This window comes from Bombina bombina, chromosome 12 (genome assembly GCF_027579735.1).
Source record: "Bombina bombina isolate aBomBom1 chromosome 12, aBomBom1.pri, whole genome shotgun sequence".
Classification (NCBI taxonomy): domain Eukaryota; kingdom Metazoa; phylum Chordata; class Amphibia; order Anura; family Bombinatoridae; genus Bombina; species Bombina bombina.
In genome coordinates, this window is record NC_069510.1 from 97,156,248 (window position 1) to 97,172,753 (window position 16,506).

At 43.9% G+C, this 16,506-nt stretch overlaps 1 protein-coding gene across 2 annotated transcripts in view; it reads right to left on the reverse strand.

Annotated features, from left to right (window-relative positions):
- BCAP31 (B cell receptor associated protein 31) overlaps nucleotides 1-16,506 on the reverse strand; it is a 67,542-nt gene that overhangs the window by 39,502 nt on the left and 11,534 nt on the right. For both annotated transcript variants that reach the window (XM_053695940.1, XM_053695939.1), the window contains 4 exons: nucleotides 13,012-13,156; nucleotides 3,929-4,064; nucleotides 3,703-3,820; nucleotides 1,190-1,290 (listed from right to left, as the gene is read on the reverse strand). In XM_053695940.1, coding sequence (XP_053551915.1) covers nucleotides 1,190-1,290; nucleotides 3,703-3,820; nucleotides 3,929-4,064; nucleotides 13,012-13,156 — 500 coding nt within the window. The remainder of the gene's footprint in view (nucleotides 1-1,189; nucleotides 1,291-3,702; nucleotides 3,821-3,928; nucleotides 4,065-13,011; nucleotides 13,157-16,506) is intronic.

A 16,506-nucleotide genomic window follows, 5' to 3' on the forward strand; every position in this document is an offset into this window, starting at 1 on the left:
GACAAGCTCACCTACTGCTCCTTGCCCTTGTGAGGTAGCCGGCTAATCTGACAAGCTCACCTACTGCTCCTTGACCTTGTGAGGTAGCCGGCTAATCTGACAAGCTCACCTACAGCTCCTTGCCCTTGGGAGGTAGCCGGCTAATCTGACAAGCTCACCTACTGCTCCTTGCCCTTGTGAGGTAACCGGCTAATCTGACAAGCTCACCTACTGCTCCTTGCCCTTGTGAGGTAGCCGGCTAATCTGACAAGCTCACCTACTGCTCCTTGACCTTGTGAGGTAGCCGGCTAATCTGACAAGCTCACCTACAGCTCCTTGCCCTTGTGAGGTAGCCGGATAATCTGACAACCTCACCTACTCTCCTTGCCCTTGGGAGGTAGCCGGCTAATCTGACAAGATCACCTACTGCTCCTTGCCCTTGGGAGGTAGCCGGCTAATCTGACAAGAAAACCTACTGATCCTTGCCCTTGGGAGGTAACCGGCTAATCTGACAAACTCACCTACTGCTCCTTACCCTTGTGAGGTAGCCGGCTAATCTGACAAGATCCACCTACTGCTCCTTGCCCTTGTGAGGTAGCCGGCTAATCTGACAAGCTCAAGCTCACCTACTGCTTCTTGCCCTTGTGAGGTAGCCAGCTAATCTGACAAGCTCACCTACTGCTCCTTGCCCTTGTGAGGTAGCCGGCTAATCTGACAAGATCACCTACTGCTCCTTGCCCTTGTGAGGTAGCCGGCTAATCTGACAAGATCACCTACTGCTTCTTGCCCTTGTGAGGTAGCCGGCTAATCTGACAAGCTCACCTACTGCTCCTTGCCCTTGTGAGGTAGCCGGCTAATCTGACAAGCTCACCTACAGCTCCTTGCCCTTGTGAGGTAGCCGGCTAATGTGACAAGCTCACCTACAGCTCCTTGCCCTTGTGAGGTAGCTGGCTAATCTGACAAGATCATCTACTGCTCCTTGCCCTTGTGAGGTAGCCGGCTAATCTGACAAGATCACCTATAGATCCTTGACCTGGAGAGGTGTTGCCTAATCTGACAGGATCACCTATAGATCCTTGCCCTGGAGAGGTGTTGCCTAATCTGACAAGATCACCTGTAGCTCCTTGCCCTGGAGAGGTGTTGCCTAATCTGACAAGATCACCTGTAGCTCCTTGCCCTGGAGAGGTGTTGCCTAATCTGACAAGCTCACCTGTAGCCTGGAATGCTCCTCCAGCAGACGGTCATACTCCGTGGTGAGACCCTCGCACTGCTTCTTGATGGCGACTACATCACTCTGGGACTTCTGTAAACCTGCAGGAAAATTAGGGAGCGAGCTGAGAGGTTAGAGAGCAACAATAAAACAGGAAATAAATCAGTTGTGTTTGTCGGGACAAGAGAGTCAGCTGACCTCAGTACTAACCTTGGGAGATATCTACACAAACTGCCACAGATTAGCCAGGTACAGGCCAGAAATAAGCAAAGTATAAAACTGTAGCAGATGTCAGGAGTGAACTAGAGGTCATGTCGATGCAGAGAACATGCTGAGGTTCATGCAATGACAGCTCATTTACTAGCATTGCTTGTGTATAAATACTAACAAACCCTGTGTGATGTGCGCCAACAGCAAGGAAATAAACAGCAGTGTGTTGTATCCTAACTTGGCTCCTTGCTCCCTGAAAATAAAGCATCCACTAAACAGAGCCATATGTGCACAGGTGCTGTAACTCTGACAGACATACCGTCCAGAGAGCACAAAGCACACAATGTAAATACTAATTCACCGGTTTAAAGGGTCATGAAACAAATATTTTATTTCACTATTCAGGTATAACATTTTAATAGCTTAATTGCCAGCAGCGTAAATGGTACAGCACTGGTTGTTTAGCCTTTAAAGACCAGCGCCGTACCTTGTAAGGCAAGTGTGTCCATAGCTGTCGGCACAACCGCGCTATTTGTGCATGCCTCAGGAGTGAGGGAGTGCAGAAATAATATCAAAGAGGACACCCCAAGCTAGTGATCGCAAGGACAGGGTGTTCCTGTAAACCCATGCCATCCAGTCACAGTGATCATGTTAAAGTGGCACTGAACCTATATTTTTTCTTTTGTGATTCGGATAGAGCATGCAATTTTAAACAACTTTCTAATTTACTCCTATTGTCAATTTTTCTTCGTTCTCTTGCTTTCTTTATTTGAAAAAGAAGGCAGCTAAGCTATTTTTTGGTTTAGAACCATGGAAAGCACTTGTTTATTGGTGGGTAAATTTATCCACCAATCAGCAAGAACAACACAGTGTGTTCACCAAAAATGGGCCGGCATCTAAACTTACATTCTTGCATTTCAAATAAAGATACCAAGAGAATGAAAAGAATTTGATAATAGGAGTAAATTAGAAAGTTGCTTAAAATTGCATGCTCTATCTGAATCACGATAGAAAAAATTTGGATTCAGTGTCCCTTTAACAATGGCTTGTCTTGGCCCCTCCCCTTCTGCAGAAGTTAACACATACAGTGAATAAAAAAAATATTTTAATAAAGTGCTTTTATATATTTTTTAAAATGCATTTTAATTTTTTTATCAATAATAAAAAACAGCTTTTTTTTTAACCCCTAAATTTTATTTTCTGCCCTTGGCAATAACAAGGTTAAACATAATGTGTCAAAATACCTCTATGTACAAATATATATTTTTGTGTAGCATTTTAGAATTGGGTGACCGTTATTTAGCTTACAATACAACCATATCAATTTTTAACATTAAACCAATAATTCCATCTTTGTAGTATTTGGCCTGTATTTGCTATAAATTAATTAGAAACGGACGTATGGTGAATTACTAAAATCAGGACAAGATAATGGCGGTATTTTTCTTTAGCTACACTAGTTTTGTAGCAACGATTATAAAGAAAACTGCAAACAATACATTACTCCCTCAATTTTTAGCATTAAATTACTATTTGTTATTTTATAGAATGGGTATTACTTGTCTGTTAAAAAACAATGTATTATGTGTATGGGTGCACTTAACAAGAGAACGGATAATTAAGGTGAAACCAATAGTGAGAAAAAATGCCAAAATTTCTTGTGTCATTTCAGCATGGAAACTGAGAAAACCTCAGTCATTGAGATAATGTGCACGTGTTTTGCAAGAATTATTGTTGCCACTAGATGGCAGTAGAGTTTGTATAAGGTCGTAAACTTTTTTTGGTCCTTTTTCAAAGTCCGTCACAAAGGCTTCCAGGGCTGTAGAAGCCACAGTAGCAAGGCCGTATTATTTCTGCATGCCTCGCTGCTATCGGAAAGACCTGCACTCCTACAGCCCTGGAAGCCCTTGTGGCGGCTGACTTACAGAATACAGCGGCCATCATGAAGGGGTTAAAATTGTAAGTTATTTCTGAATCATAAATTAAAATGTTTGCGTTTCTTGTCCCTTTAAAGGGTAACAGGAAAATAGTAAGTACTGGGGAACATGGCACATTACGGAGTACTGATTGTGTATAAAACAATACAATAAGCCCTCTGCTAGCTAAAGGATATTCCCATTGCCTTCCCCCAGTAGTCAGAGCTACAGATGAAGTATTGCAAGCCCATGCCTATTCAGTCACACACTGTACAACAAGCTTTATTATCACACTGCACATGGGCGAGCTGAAGAAAGTCATCTCTGTACAGCGCACAACATTTGCCGGTCCCATTTTACACTGTATCAAGTAAACAAACTGCTCACTTTTCTTGGTGGAATCCAGCTCCTCCGTGAGCTTGCGGACTTCATCTTTAAGTTTCTTCTTGTCCTCTACAGTAGTGTCTGGCAGGTCACTCGCCTCCACTCCAAGGGCTTTCATATCCTAAAGTAAAAGGGGTTATACAGTATCCAGATATAGGGGCTTAAGTGTTTACTGTTACTGTACAGAGGCTACCAGGGCTTCTCAGACCACAACAAGGTGCACACATACCTTCTTCAGCTTGTCATTTTCCTCCATGTACTTCCTGGCTGCATCACTGGCGCTCTCTGCTTGTTTCTTGAAGGCCTCGTTAGATGCAATGAGTGTGGCTTGTTTGGAGATGAGAGTGACCAGGCGCCTCAGGAGGCTGCAGTGAGTTAGGGACGATTTAGCCGGAGAATAGCCAGAGAGCCCTATCCAGCTGATGAACACAATAACCCTCACACTAGTCTAGCCCTGCTGGGTACAGCTGTAGGTTACCTATATACCTGCGCCATGTACATCATAAATCAGTCGCTAGACAAAATGTATAGAACACTAATCTAGCCCTGCTGGGTACAGCTGTAGGTTACCTACATACCTGCGCCATGTACATCATAAATCAGTCGCTAGACAAATATATAGAACACTAATCTAGCCCTGCTGGGTACAGCTGTAGGTTACCTACATACCTGTGCCATGTACATCATAAATCAGTCGCTAGACAAATGTATAGAACACTAATCTAGCCCTGCTGGGTGCAGCTATAGGTTACATACATACCTGCGCCATGTACATCATAAATCAGTCGCTAGACAAATGTAAAGAACACTAATCTAGCCCTGCTGGGTGCAGCTGTAGGTTACCTATATACCTGCGCCACGTACATCATAAATCAGTAGTTAGACAAATGTATAGAACACTAATCTAGCCCTGCTGGGTGCAGCTGTAGGTTACCTATATACCTGCGCCACGTACATCATAAATCAGTAGTTAGACAAATGTATAGAATACTAATCTAGCCCTGCTGGGTGCAGCTATAGGTTACATACATACCTGCACCAAATACATCATATCACAGTCGCTAGACAAATGTATAGAATACTAATCTAGCCCTGCTGGGTGCAGCTGTAGGTTACCTATATACCTGCACCAAATACATCATATAACAGTCACTAGACATATGTATAAAACACTAATCTAGCCCAGCTGGGTGCAGCTATAGGTTACATACATACCTGCACCAAATACATCATATAACAGTCACTAGACATATGTATAAAACACTAATCTAGCCCAGCTGGGTGCAGCTATAGGTTACATACATACCTGCACCAAATACATCATATCACAGTCGCTAGACAAATGTATAGAACACTAATCTAGCCCTGCTGGGTGCAGCTATAGGTTACATACATACCTGCACCAAATACATCATATAACAGTCACTAGACATATGTATAAAACACTAATCTAGCCCTGCTGGGTGCAGCTATAGGTTACCTACATAACTGCACCAAATACATCCTATCACAGTCGCTAGACAAATGTATAGAACACTAATCTAGCCCTGCTGGGTGCAGCTATAGGTTACCTACATACCTGCACCAAATACATCATATGTCACAGTCACTAGACAAATGTATAAAATACTAATCTAGCCCTGCTGGGTGCAGCTATAAGTTACCTACATACCTGCACCAAATACATCATATGTCACAGTCACTAAACAAATGTACAGAATACTAATCTAGAACTGCTGGGTGCAGCTATGTTACCTACATACCTGCACCAAATACATCATATGTCACAGATAGACAATAAATGTATAGAATACTAGTCTAGCCCTGCTCGGTGCAGCTGTAGGTTACCTAGATACCTGCGCCACGTACATCATATATCAAAGTCACTAGATAAATGTATAAAACACTAATCTAGCCCTGCTCGATGCAGCTATAAGTTACGTACATACCTGCACCAAATACATCATATATCACAGTCACTAGACAAATGTATAAAACACTAATCTAGCCCTGCTGGGTGCCGCTATAGGTTACCTACATAACTGCGCCACGTACATCATCAATCACAGTTGCTAGACAATCTATGTATAGTCAGGGGTTAAAAGCTACTTGCTGAGAGGAAAAAGAAAATTTATGCTTACCTGATAAATGTATTTCTTTTTTGACACGATGAGTCCACGGATCATCTTAATTACTAATGGGATATTCACCTCCTGGTCAGCAGGAGGAGGCAAAAAGAACCACAGCAGAGCTGTTAAATAGCTCCTCCCATCCCTTCCACTCCAGTCATTCGACCGAAGTTAGGAAGAGAAAGGAAAAGCCAAGGTGCAGAGATGTCTGAAGTTTACAAAACCCACAACCTGTCTACAAAAATAGGGCGGGCCGTGGACTCATCGTGTCAAAAAAGAAATACATTTATCAGGTAAGCATACATTTTCTTTTCTTTTTCAAGACACGATGAGTCCACGGATCATCTTAATTACTAATGGGATTCAATACCCAAGCTAGAGTACACAGATGATACGGGAGGGACAAGACAGGGAACCTAAACGGAAGACACCACTGCTTGAAGAACCTTTCTCCCAAAAAAAAACAGAGAGACAAATTTATAGAACCTTGAAAAAAGTGTGAAGAGAGGACCAAGTTACAGCCTTGCTAACGAAATGAGCCGTAACTCTCTCGGGAGGCTGTTGTCCAGCAGCTTCATATGCAAAACATATGATACTCTACAGCCAAAAAGAAAAGAAGTAACCGTAGCCTTCTGACCCTTGCTTTTGCCTGAGAAAACCACAAACAAAGAATAAGACTGGCGACAGTCCTTAGTCGCCTGCAGGTAAAACTAAAGCACAGACCACGTCCAAATTGTGCAGAAGTCTTTCCTTCTGAGAAGAAGGATTAGTACACAAGGAAGGAACAACAATCTCCTGATTAATGTTCCGATCAGAACAACCTTAGGAAGAATCCTGATTTAGCATGTAAAAACTACCTTATCTGAATGAAAATAAGATAAGGAAATTCCAACTGTAATCTTGAGAGCTCTGACACTCTCCGAGCAGAAGAAATGGCAACAAGAAATGAAACTTTCCAAGATAACAACTTAATTACGAAGGAAAGCCTAAACTCAAATGGAGCCCCTTGAGAACTAAATTCAGACTCTATGGAGGGGTAACTGGTATGAACACAGGCCTGATCCCGCCCAAGGCCTGACAACATGATTGTACATCTGGGACATCTGCCAGATGTTAGTGTAACAAAATAGATTAAGACAAATTTGACCCTTTAGGGAACGTGACGACAAAACTTTCTCCAAACCCTCTTGGAGTAAAAAAACAAAATTCTATGGAATCCCAACTCTACTCCATGAGTATTCCATGGATTCACACCAATAGAGATAGTTATGATAAATGCTTCTAGTGACAGGCTTACGAGCCTGAATCATGGTTTTAATGACCTAGTCAGAAAAACCCCACTTGGATAATATAAAGCATTCAGGCTCCAAGCAGACAATTTCAAAGAAACCAGATCTGAGAGAAGGAGGGGCCCTTGATTAGAAGGTCCTTCCTCAACGGAAGTCTACAAGGTGGCAGAGATAACATGTCCACCAGATTTGCATACCAAACCCTGCGAGACTAAACCGGTGCTAAAAGGATCACCGATGCCCTCTCCTGCTTGATTCGAGCAATTATCCAAGGAAGAAAAACCAACGGATAACACTTCCAGATGGAGTTCCCACTCCCCCGGATGAAAAATCTGCCTGCTCAAAAAATCCATCTCCCAGTTGTCCACCCCTGAAATTTGGATCACCGACAGACAGCAAGAATGGGCCACCACCCACTGAATTAATTTTGACCCCTCTATCATCGCCAAGGAACTTCCTCCCTGACGATTGATGAAAGTCACTGACGTTATTTTGTTCGACTAGAACCTGGGAAAACTGGACCGAGGCTAACTGAGGCCAGGCGAACATCGTCGATCGCTCTCAGTTCCAGAATGTTTATAAGAAGAACAGACTCTGGCTAAGTCCAAACCCCCTGAGCCCTTAGAGAGCCCCAGACTGCTCCCCACCCTAGAAGGCTGGCGTCTGTAGTCACAATCACCCAAGATGGTCTGCAAAAGCAGGTTCCCTGGGATATATGATCCAGAGACAACACCATTGAAGAGAATCCCGTGTCTCCTGCTCGAGGAGACAAAACTGTATAATCTCTGATCCATTGCCAGAGAATGCTTAAATGCAGAGATCTGAGATGAAATCTAGCAAACGGGATGATGTCCATTGCCGCCACCATCAGCCCGAATACCTCCATGCATTGAGCCACTGAAGGTCGAGGAATGGATTGAATGACTAGACAAGTATCGATACTCTGATTTCCTGACATTCTGTCAGAAAAATCTACATTGATATGGAATCTATTATGGTTCCTCAGAAAGTTACCCTTGTGAATGGGACTGAGGAAGTCTTTTCCAAATTTACCTTCCACCCGTGAAATCGCGGGAAGGATACCATGTCTATGTGACATCTTACTTGCTGTAAGGATGGTGCCTGGACCAGGATGTCGTCCCGATAGAGCGCCACTGCAATGCCCCGAAACTGAAGCACCGCCAACAGTGATCCCAGAGCCCTTGTGAAAACTCTAAGAGCTGTGGCAAGCCCGAAAGGAAGAGCCACGAACTGGAAGCATTTGTCCAGAAAGGCAAACCTTAGAATCTTGAGACGATTCCTGAGAATGGCACATGAAGGTACGCGTCCTTTAAATCCACTGTTGTCATAAATTGACCCTCTTGGACCAAGGGAAGAATGGAACGAATAGTTTACATCTTGAAGAACGGTATACTAAGAAATTTGATTAGACTCTTGAGATCTAAAAGTGGTCTGAAGGTTCCCTCTTCTTTGGGAACCACAAACCGATTGGGACAAAAAACCCAGACATTGTACCCGGAGAGAACTGGAACAATCACTCCCAGGTCTGAGAGGTCTCCTACGCAGTGTAAGAACGCCTCTCCTTTTATCTGACCTGCAGATAATCTTGAAAACAGAAACCTGCCTCTGGGAAGAAAACTCTTTGAACTCTGATTTGTGTCCCTGGGACACTATTTGCTATTGCCCAGGGATCCTGAACATGTGGAACCTAAGCCTGAGCAAAGACGGAAATTCTTTAAATTCCAAAGGATATTACCTACGTCAAGCCAGATCCCAACAAGGTCTTCCCCTTGTAAGGAATCATTAAAAGCTGAAACTTAGAGCATACATCCGTAGAACAAGGTTCTAACCATAAGAATTTGAAATAAAGAAATTATCCAACTCGAAAGCTTTTATCCTATCCTGGATCTTTATCCAGGGGAGTTTCTGACACAGTAGCATCAGACCTATATGCCGTTGCACAAGTGACGGTAGCAAAGTACACAGCTGGTTGCCATTGTAAGCACTCGTGTACATCCCTTTTCTAATTCTTGTCCATAGGACCTTTGAACCCAACTATCCCCTAAGGGTATCGTAGTTCTCTTAGCTAAACGGGAAACTACTCCTTCCACTCTAGTGAATGTTTGCCCAGCCTCCTTAGCTAAGCCGGCTATGGAAATGCGTTCCTTTTATCCTATCCTTTTTTCGGCTAATCACCCGTAAGGGTCTCAAGGCGCTGCTCATTTTATCAACCTCAGAAGAATGAAAGGCTGAGTGGACCTCATCGGGGATCGAACCTGCAACCCTTGGGTTGCTACGGAGCTCAGCCACAGTACACTTAGCATGCTGAGCTATCTGGCCTGCCCTAATAACTTACTGGACGCACTAGGATACATAACACCGGTAGTGTCGGGGTTGCCCAGGGTAGCTAAAACCTCCTAAAGTAACAAATGGAGGTGATCAAGCTAAAAAACAGAGAAAAACAACCTCAGGATCAAATAAAGATATTATTCCATCCGAGTCTGAGAATTCTCTTTCAGATAATCCTGAAGTATCTTTCTCTTTCAGTTAACAGGGAGGAAACAGATGGGATAGCAACTACTGAATCAATCACCCTAACTGAAATTAAATTCCTCTAGTAATGTTTCCTACCTCGTGGTAAAAACCTATAATGTATGAAATGCAAAGTAATTCCAAATGGAGTGTTAGAGGAAGCGCAGGGCACTGCATGTGGGCCATAAAATTTTGTGGGACACTATAGGAGAAATTTGTGGCATAGATTGACCATAGTCAACAGACTCCCAAAAAGCAAAAAAAACCTTAGTAGGAGAAGGTTCAGTTGTTTTTGTTTTTTTTATAAAAATTGACAAACGTTACTGTCTCTTTAAATTAAAAAGTAACTCATTTTTTTTGTGTTCTTATTCCATCCTAAAACACAAAGGATGGATTAAACAAATAGACAGTGAAATTCTTTTAATAAAGATTAACAAATAAAACCGCTACTGTCTCTTTAAATTTTAAAAAGTAAGTTTTTATCCTTGTGTGCAGAGAAGTGCTTAGACTAGCATGCAAACGTAGAAAACACTGACTGAAACCTCAGTTAAAACTAGCAGAGGAGCCCTCCTAATACTCATACCCCTTTAGAACTTCATGTACCTAAGAAGGACATGCCTTAGATTCTAAACCGATCCGGAGCACAGTGTAGCGCTATCCGGACCCACCGAAGTGAAAACAGTGAGTATTAAGTTAGAAAGGAATAAGACTCTTTCTCCCAGAAACCGCTCTAATTTCCGATGAACGGAAGAGCAAGTGCAGGCTAAGACGGCCCCAACCATAACTCCGCCCTTCGTGGGCGTGATAACTTCATCTTAGAGACTGTAGCATAGTTAACCCTCAGAGATAGAAAATTGCGCCACTAAAAAACGGCGCCAAACATAACCCCGCCCTTCGTGGGCATAACAACACATACTCTCCCGGTCGCCATCATTATCTTAGAACTAGACTACCGGGAGAAGTTACTGAAACCTTCTTAGAACCTGGGGGCAAATTGTAATACCAAATGAAGGTATAAATCACGCATTACGTATAAATCTTATACAGGTGATTGAGCCAGCGAAGTAATATAAAGATAACATCATAAGTGGATCAGCCCTCTCTGATATAGGGCATATCCCTCTTGTATCCAGCTCGGATTAAGTGCCCCCAGAAGCCACTCTCCTCAGCCCCAGTGCCTGCCATTAACATGCTGCCAGATAATCCTCCTTAATCTATATACAGGAGATATTTGTGCCAGTAAAGTGCTATTCTTCCTCTGTCCTGAATCCTCTGTGTGCTTCAGACCCAGAATAAAAAAGTTAGCACTTACCTTTGTATTCTGCCCGACAGCAGGGCAGCTCAGCATGTTTAGGAGGTCCTCTCCCTCCCATACCCCTGTGGAAGATGATAAAGCCTAAGTTAAGTTTGCTTGGGCTATCAGGAGAAGGGCAGCATAAATGTATAGGAGGCGCAGTGAGAATTATGTCCCACCAGTTCCTATTGCTCTAAAACCACCAAAAGCTCTACTGAAGAGACTGATATGGACTACGGCTACACCCTAGAACAAAGCAGCACAATCTTGCACTACTATTAAAATAATAAACTCTTGATAGAAGAATCTAATCTAACACCTCACTTTACCTCTTCCTATCACTAACGTAGGCAAAGAGAATGACTGGAGTGGGAGGGATGGGAGGAGCTATTTAACAGCTCTGCTGTGGTGCTCTTTGCCTCCTCCTGCTGACCAGAAGGTGAATATCCCATTAGTAATTAAGATGATCTGTGGACTCCGTGTCTTAAAAAAGAAAAAAAGTTACTAGTCCACTCAATGTTAAAGATATGAAAAAGACACATTTCTAAGTCGTCTGGAACTAGTGGACCACTGGAAATGTCAAGCCCTGTATGTATATTTATTTATTTGTATGTGCATATACAGTACATGGGTGTGCAGTGTCCTCCCCAAGCCGTTCCTCCGCCCGCAACTCATACTTCTTTTAGCTGTGCGATGACAAATCCGGCTTCATCCAATCAATGCGTGCCCCACATGGTGTTCAGCTCGTGGGGCACGCAATGATTGGATGAAGTCGGATTAGTCATCAAAAGTATGAGATGCGGGCAGAGGAACGGCGCGATAATTACCATCTAGTGATGGTAAATTATTTTACAAATAAAGCGTCTTAACATTCCATCAATAAAAGTGCCAGTTTTGAAGAATAATTGTATATACTGTTCAGTTCTACACAAAAGCTTACAAACACTTTAATAAAAAGATTTTTTCTGACTGAAGAAAAATGGTATTTCAAGTATTTCCTAACCTTTGGCTTTCGCATTCTTGCCTTAGAGCATGAGCAAAAGTCTGGACAGGGTTTTGTACCACACCCATAGAAGTCTATGGGGACAGGGGCTTGATCGAAAAAGTTTTACTTTTAACTTGTAATATGAGAGCAAGAGAATAGGATCGTTACTGATTTAACTTGTGCAGTGCTAGTGCTCAGTAGTGCTAACATTTCTGCTCCCCACTTGTAATTTAGCCTAATATCATTAAAGGGATATGAAACCCAAATTTTCTCTCTCATGACTCAGATAGAGCATGCAATTTTAAGAAACTTTCTAATTTACGCCTATAATCAAATGTTCTTCATGTTCTTGTTATCTATTTGAAAAAGCAGGAATGTAAGCTTAGGAGCCAGATCATCTTTGGTTCAGCACCCTGGGGTAGTGCTTGCTGACTGGTGGCTACATTTAGCTACCAATCAGCAAGTGCTACCCAGGTAGCCACCAATCAGCAAGCGCTACCTAGGGTGCTGAAAAAAAAATGGGCCGGCTCCTAAGCTTATATTCCTGTCTTTTCTGATAAAGATACCAAGAGAACAAAGACAAATTGATAATAGGAGTAAATTAGAAAGTGGCTTAAAATTGCATGCTCTGAATCATTAAAGAAAAAAATGTGGGTTTCATGTCCCGTTCATGCTTTGTTTGTATATAATGTGCTGGGTAATTGTACAGTTGTGCAGTTATGTTGCTAAGTGACAAAGATTATTTTTATGAACAATAATATATATATTTTTTTAAATAACAGTTTTTTTGTGTGAAAAACAAACACAGAAGGTACCACCCTAACGTTAGCTGCCTTAGTGTCACACCCTAGTTAGCACAAGGTAACAAACAGCACTCACAGGTGCCCTTGGTAGCGAACTTGCAGGAAGCTATGATACCAAGTGCGGGAAGATCTGTGGCATTACTGGAAGACAGGGGGCAGCACCAGGGCTTTTGTTACATGCGATTCATATAGCTTATGTGTGTGGTCCCATTGGCTAGAAGAGTTACCTAAGAGATAACAGTCACTACATTGTGTTTATGTATTTATAGGTTTTACTCACAAGGACAGCAGCAGGGAGAAGCCAGCGATGTACAGGTTTCTTTGTGCTCTGAACAGTTTCATGTGAATATGCTCCACCGCCACTGGATTATTCTTCAGGTCAACCAGTTCTCCTACACCATACTTTTGGATCTCACGGTATGCATCTGTGGTGACAAGAAAACTAGGTTACAGTGTTACTGAGATACTCCAGAGTTGTACGCTGAACACCTCACTGCTCGTGTTAAAAATAGACTTCTATGACACGCAGCCACTGCTTTATCACCCCCCCATTACTGCTGTGACACACATCCACTGCTTTATCAACCCCCCTCAAATACTGCTGTGACACGCATCCACTGCTTTATCAACCCCCCTCAAATACTGCTGTGACACGCATCCACTGCTTTTTCAACCCCCCCCCCCAAATACTGCTGTGACACGCATCCACTGCTTTATCAACCCCCCTCAAATACTGCTGTGACACGCATCCACTTCTTTATCAACCCCCCCCAAATACTGCTGTGACACGCATCCACTGCTTTATCAACCCCCACCCAAATACTGCTGTGACACGCATCCACTGCTTTATCAACCCCCCTCAAATACTGCTGTGACACGCATCCACTGCTTTATCACCCCCCATTACTGCTGTGACACGCATCCACTGCTTTATCAACCCCCCCCAAACACTGCTGTGACACGCATCCACTGCTTTATCAACCCCCCCAAATACTGCTGTGACACGCATCCACTGCTTTATCACCCCCCCATTACTGCAGTGACACGCATCCACTGCTTTATCAATCCCCCAATTACTGCTGTGACACACATCCACTGCTTTATCAACCCCCCTCAAATACTGCTGTGACACGCATCCACTGCTTTATCAACCCCCCTCAAATACTGCTGTTACACGCATCCACTGCTTTATCAACCCCCCCAAATACTGCTGTGACACGCATCCACTGCTTTATCAACCCCCCCCCCAAATACTGCTGTGACACGCATCCACTGCTTTATCAACCCCCCCAAATACTGCTGTGACATGCATCCACTGCTTTATCAACCCCCCTCAAATACTGCTGTGACACGTATCCACTGCTTTATCAACCCCCCCCCCCCATACTGCTGTGACATGCATCCACTGCTTTATCAACCCCCCTCAAATACTGCTGTGACACGCATCCATTGCTTTATCAAACCCCCCCAATACTGCTGTGACACGCATCCACTGCTTTATCAACCCCCCTCAAATACTGCTGTGACACGCATCCACTGCTTTATCAACCCCCCCAAATACTGCTGTGACACGCATCCACTGCTTTATCAACCCCCCCCAATACTGCTGTGACACGCATCCATTGCTTTATCAAACCCCCCCCCCCCCCCCAATTACTGCTGTGACACGCATCCACTGCTTTATCAATCCCCCCCCCAATTACTGCTGTGACACGCATCCACTGCTTTATCAATCCCTCAATTACTGCTGTGACACGCATCCACTGCTTTATCAATCCCTCAATTACTGCTGTGACACGCATCCATTGCTTTATCACTCCCCCCAATTACTGCTGTGACATGCATCCACTGCTTTATCAATCCCCCAATTACTGCTGTGACACGCATTAACTGCTTTATCACTCCCCCAATTACTGCTGTGACACGCATCCACTGCTTTATCACTCCCCCAATTACTGCTGTGACACGCATCCACTGCTTTATCACTCCCCCAATTACTGCTGTGACACACATCCACTGCTTTATCACTCCCCCAATTACTGCTGTGACACGCATCCACTGCTTTATCACTCCCCCAATTACTGCTGTGACATGCATCCACTGCTTTATCAATCCCCCAATTACTGCTGTGACACGCATCCACTGCTTTATCACTCCCCCAATTACTGCTGTGACACGCATCCACTGCTTTATCACTCCCCCAATTACTGCTGTGACACGCATCCACTGCTTTATCACTCCCCCAATTACTGCTGTGACACATCCACTGCTTTATCACTCCCCCAATTACTGCTGTGACACACATCCACTGCTTTATCACTCCCCCAATTACTGCTGTGACACGCATCCACTGCTTTATCAATCCCCCAATTACTGCTGTGACACGCATCCACTGCTTTATCACTCCCCCAATTACTGCTGTGACACGCATCCACTGCTTTATCAATCCCCCAATTACTGCTGTGACACGCATCCACTGCTTTATCAATCCCCCAATTACTGCTGTGACACGCATCCACTGCTTTATCAATCCCCCAATTACTGCTGTGACACGCATCCACTGCTTTATCAATCCCCCAATTACTGCTGTGACACGCATCCACTGCTTTATCACTCCCCCAATTACTGCTGTGACACGCATCCACTGCTTTATCACTCCCCCAATTACTGCTGTGACACGCATCCACTGCTTTATCAATCCCCCAATTACTGCTGTGACACACATCCACTGCTTTATCACTCCCCCAATTACTGCTGTGACACACATCCACTGCTTTATCACTCCCCCAATTACTGCTGTTGACACGCATCCACTGCTTTATCACTCCCCCAATTACTGCTGTGACACACATCCACTGCTTTATCACTCCCCCAATTACTGCTGTGACACGCATCCACTGCTTTATCAATCCCCCCCAATTACTGCTGTGACACGCATCCACTGCTTTATCACTCCCCCAATTACTGCTGTGACACACATCCACTGCTTTATCACTCCCCCAATTACTGCTGTGACACGCATCCACTGCTTTATCACTCCCCCAATTACTGCTGTGACACGCATCCACTGCTTTATCACTCCCCCAATTACTGCTGTGACACGCATCCACTGCTTTATCAATCCCCTCCAATTACTGCTGTGACACGCATCCACTGCTTTATCAATCCCCCAATTACTGCTGTGACACACATCCACTGCTTTATCACTCCCCCAATTACTGCTGTGACACGCATCCACTGCTTTATCAATCCCCCCCAATTACTGCTGTGACACGCATCCACTGCTTTATCACTCCCCCCAATTACTGCTGTGACACGCATCCACTGCTTTATCACTCCCCCAATTACTGCTGTGACACGCATCCACTGCTTTATCACTCCCCCAATTACTGCTGTGACACACATCCACTGCTTTATCACTCCCCCAATTACTGCTGTGACACGCATCCACTGCTTTATCACTCCCCCAATTACTGCTGTGACACGCATCCACTGCTTTATCACTCCCCCAATTACTGCTGTGACACGCATCCACTGCTTTATCACTCCCCCAATTACTGCTGTGACACGCATCCACTGCTTTATCACTCCCCCAATTACTGCTGTGACACGCATCCACTGCTTTATCACTCCCCCAATTACTGCTGTGACACGCATCCACTGCTTTATCAATGTAGATTTTAGGCAAAATAAATGTACTGGATATTTTAATAAAGGGCGAGTGTGTACTGTTAAAACAATGAAATAGGGGTCATAGGGGCTTAATTCCTTTAAA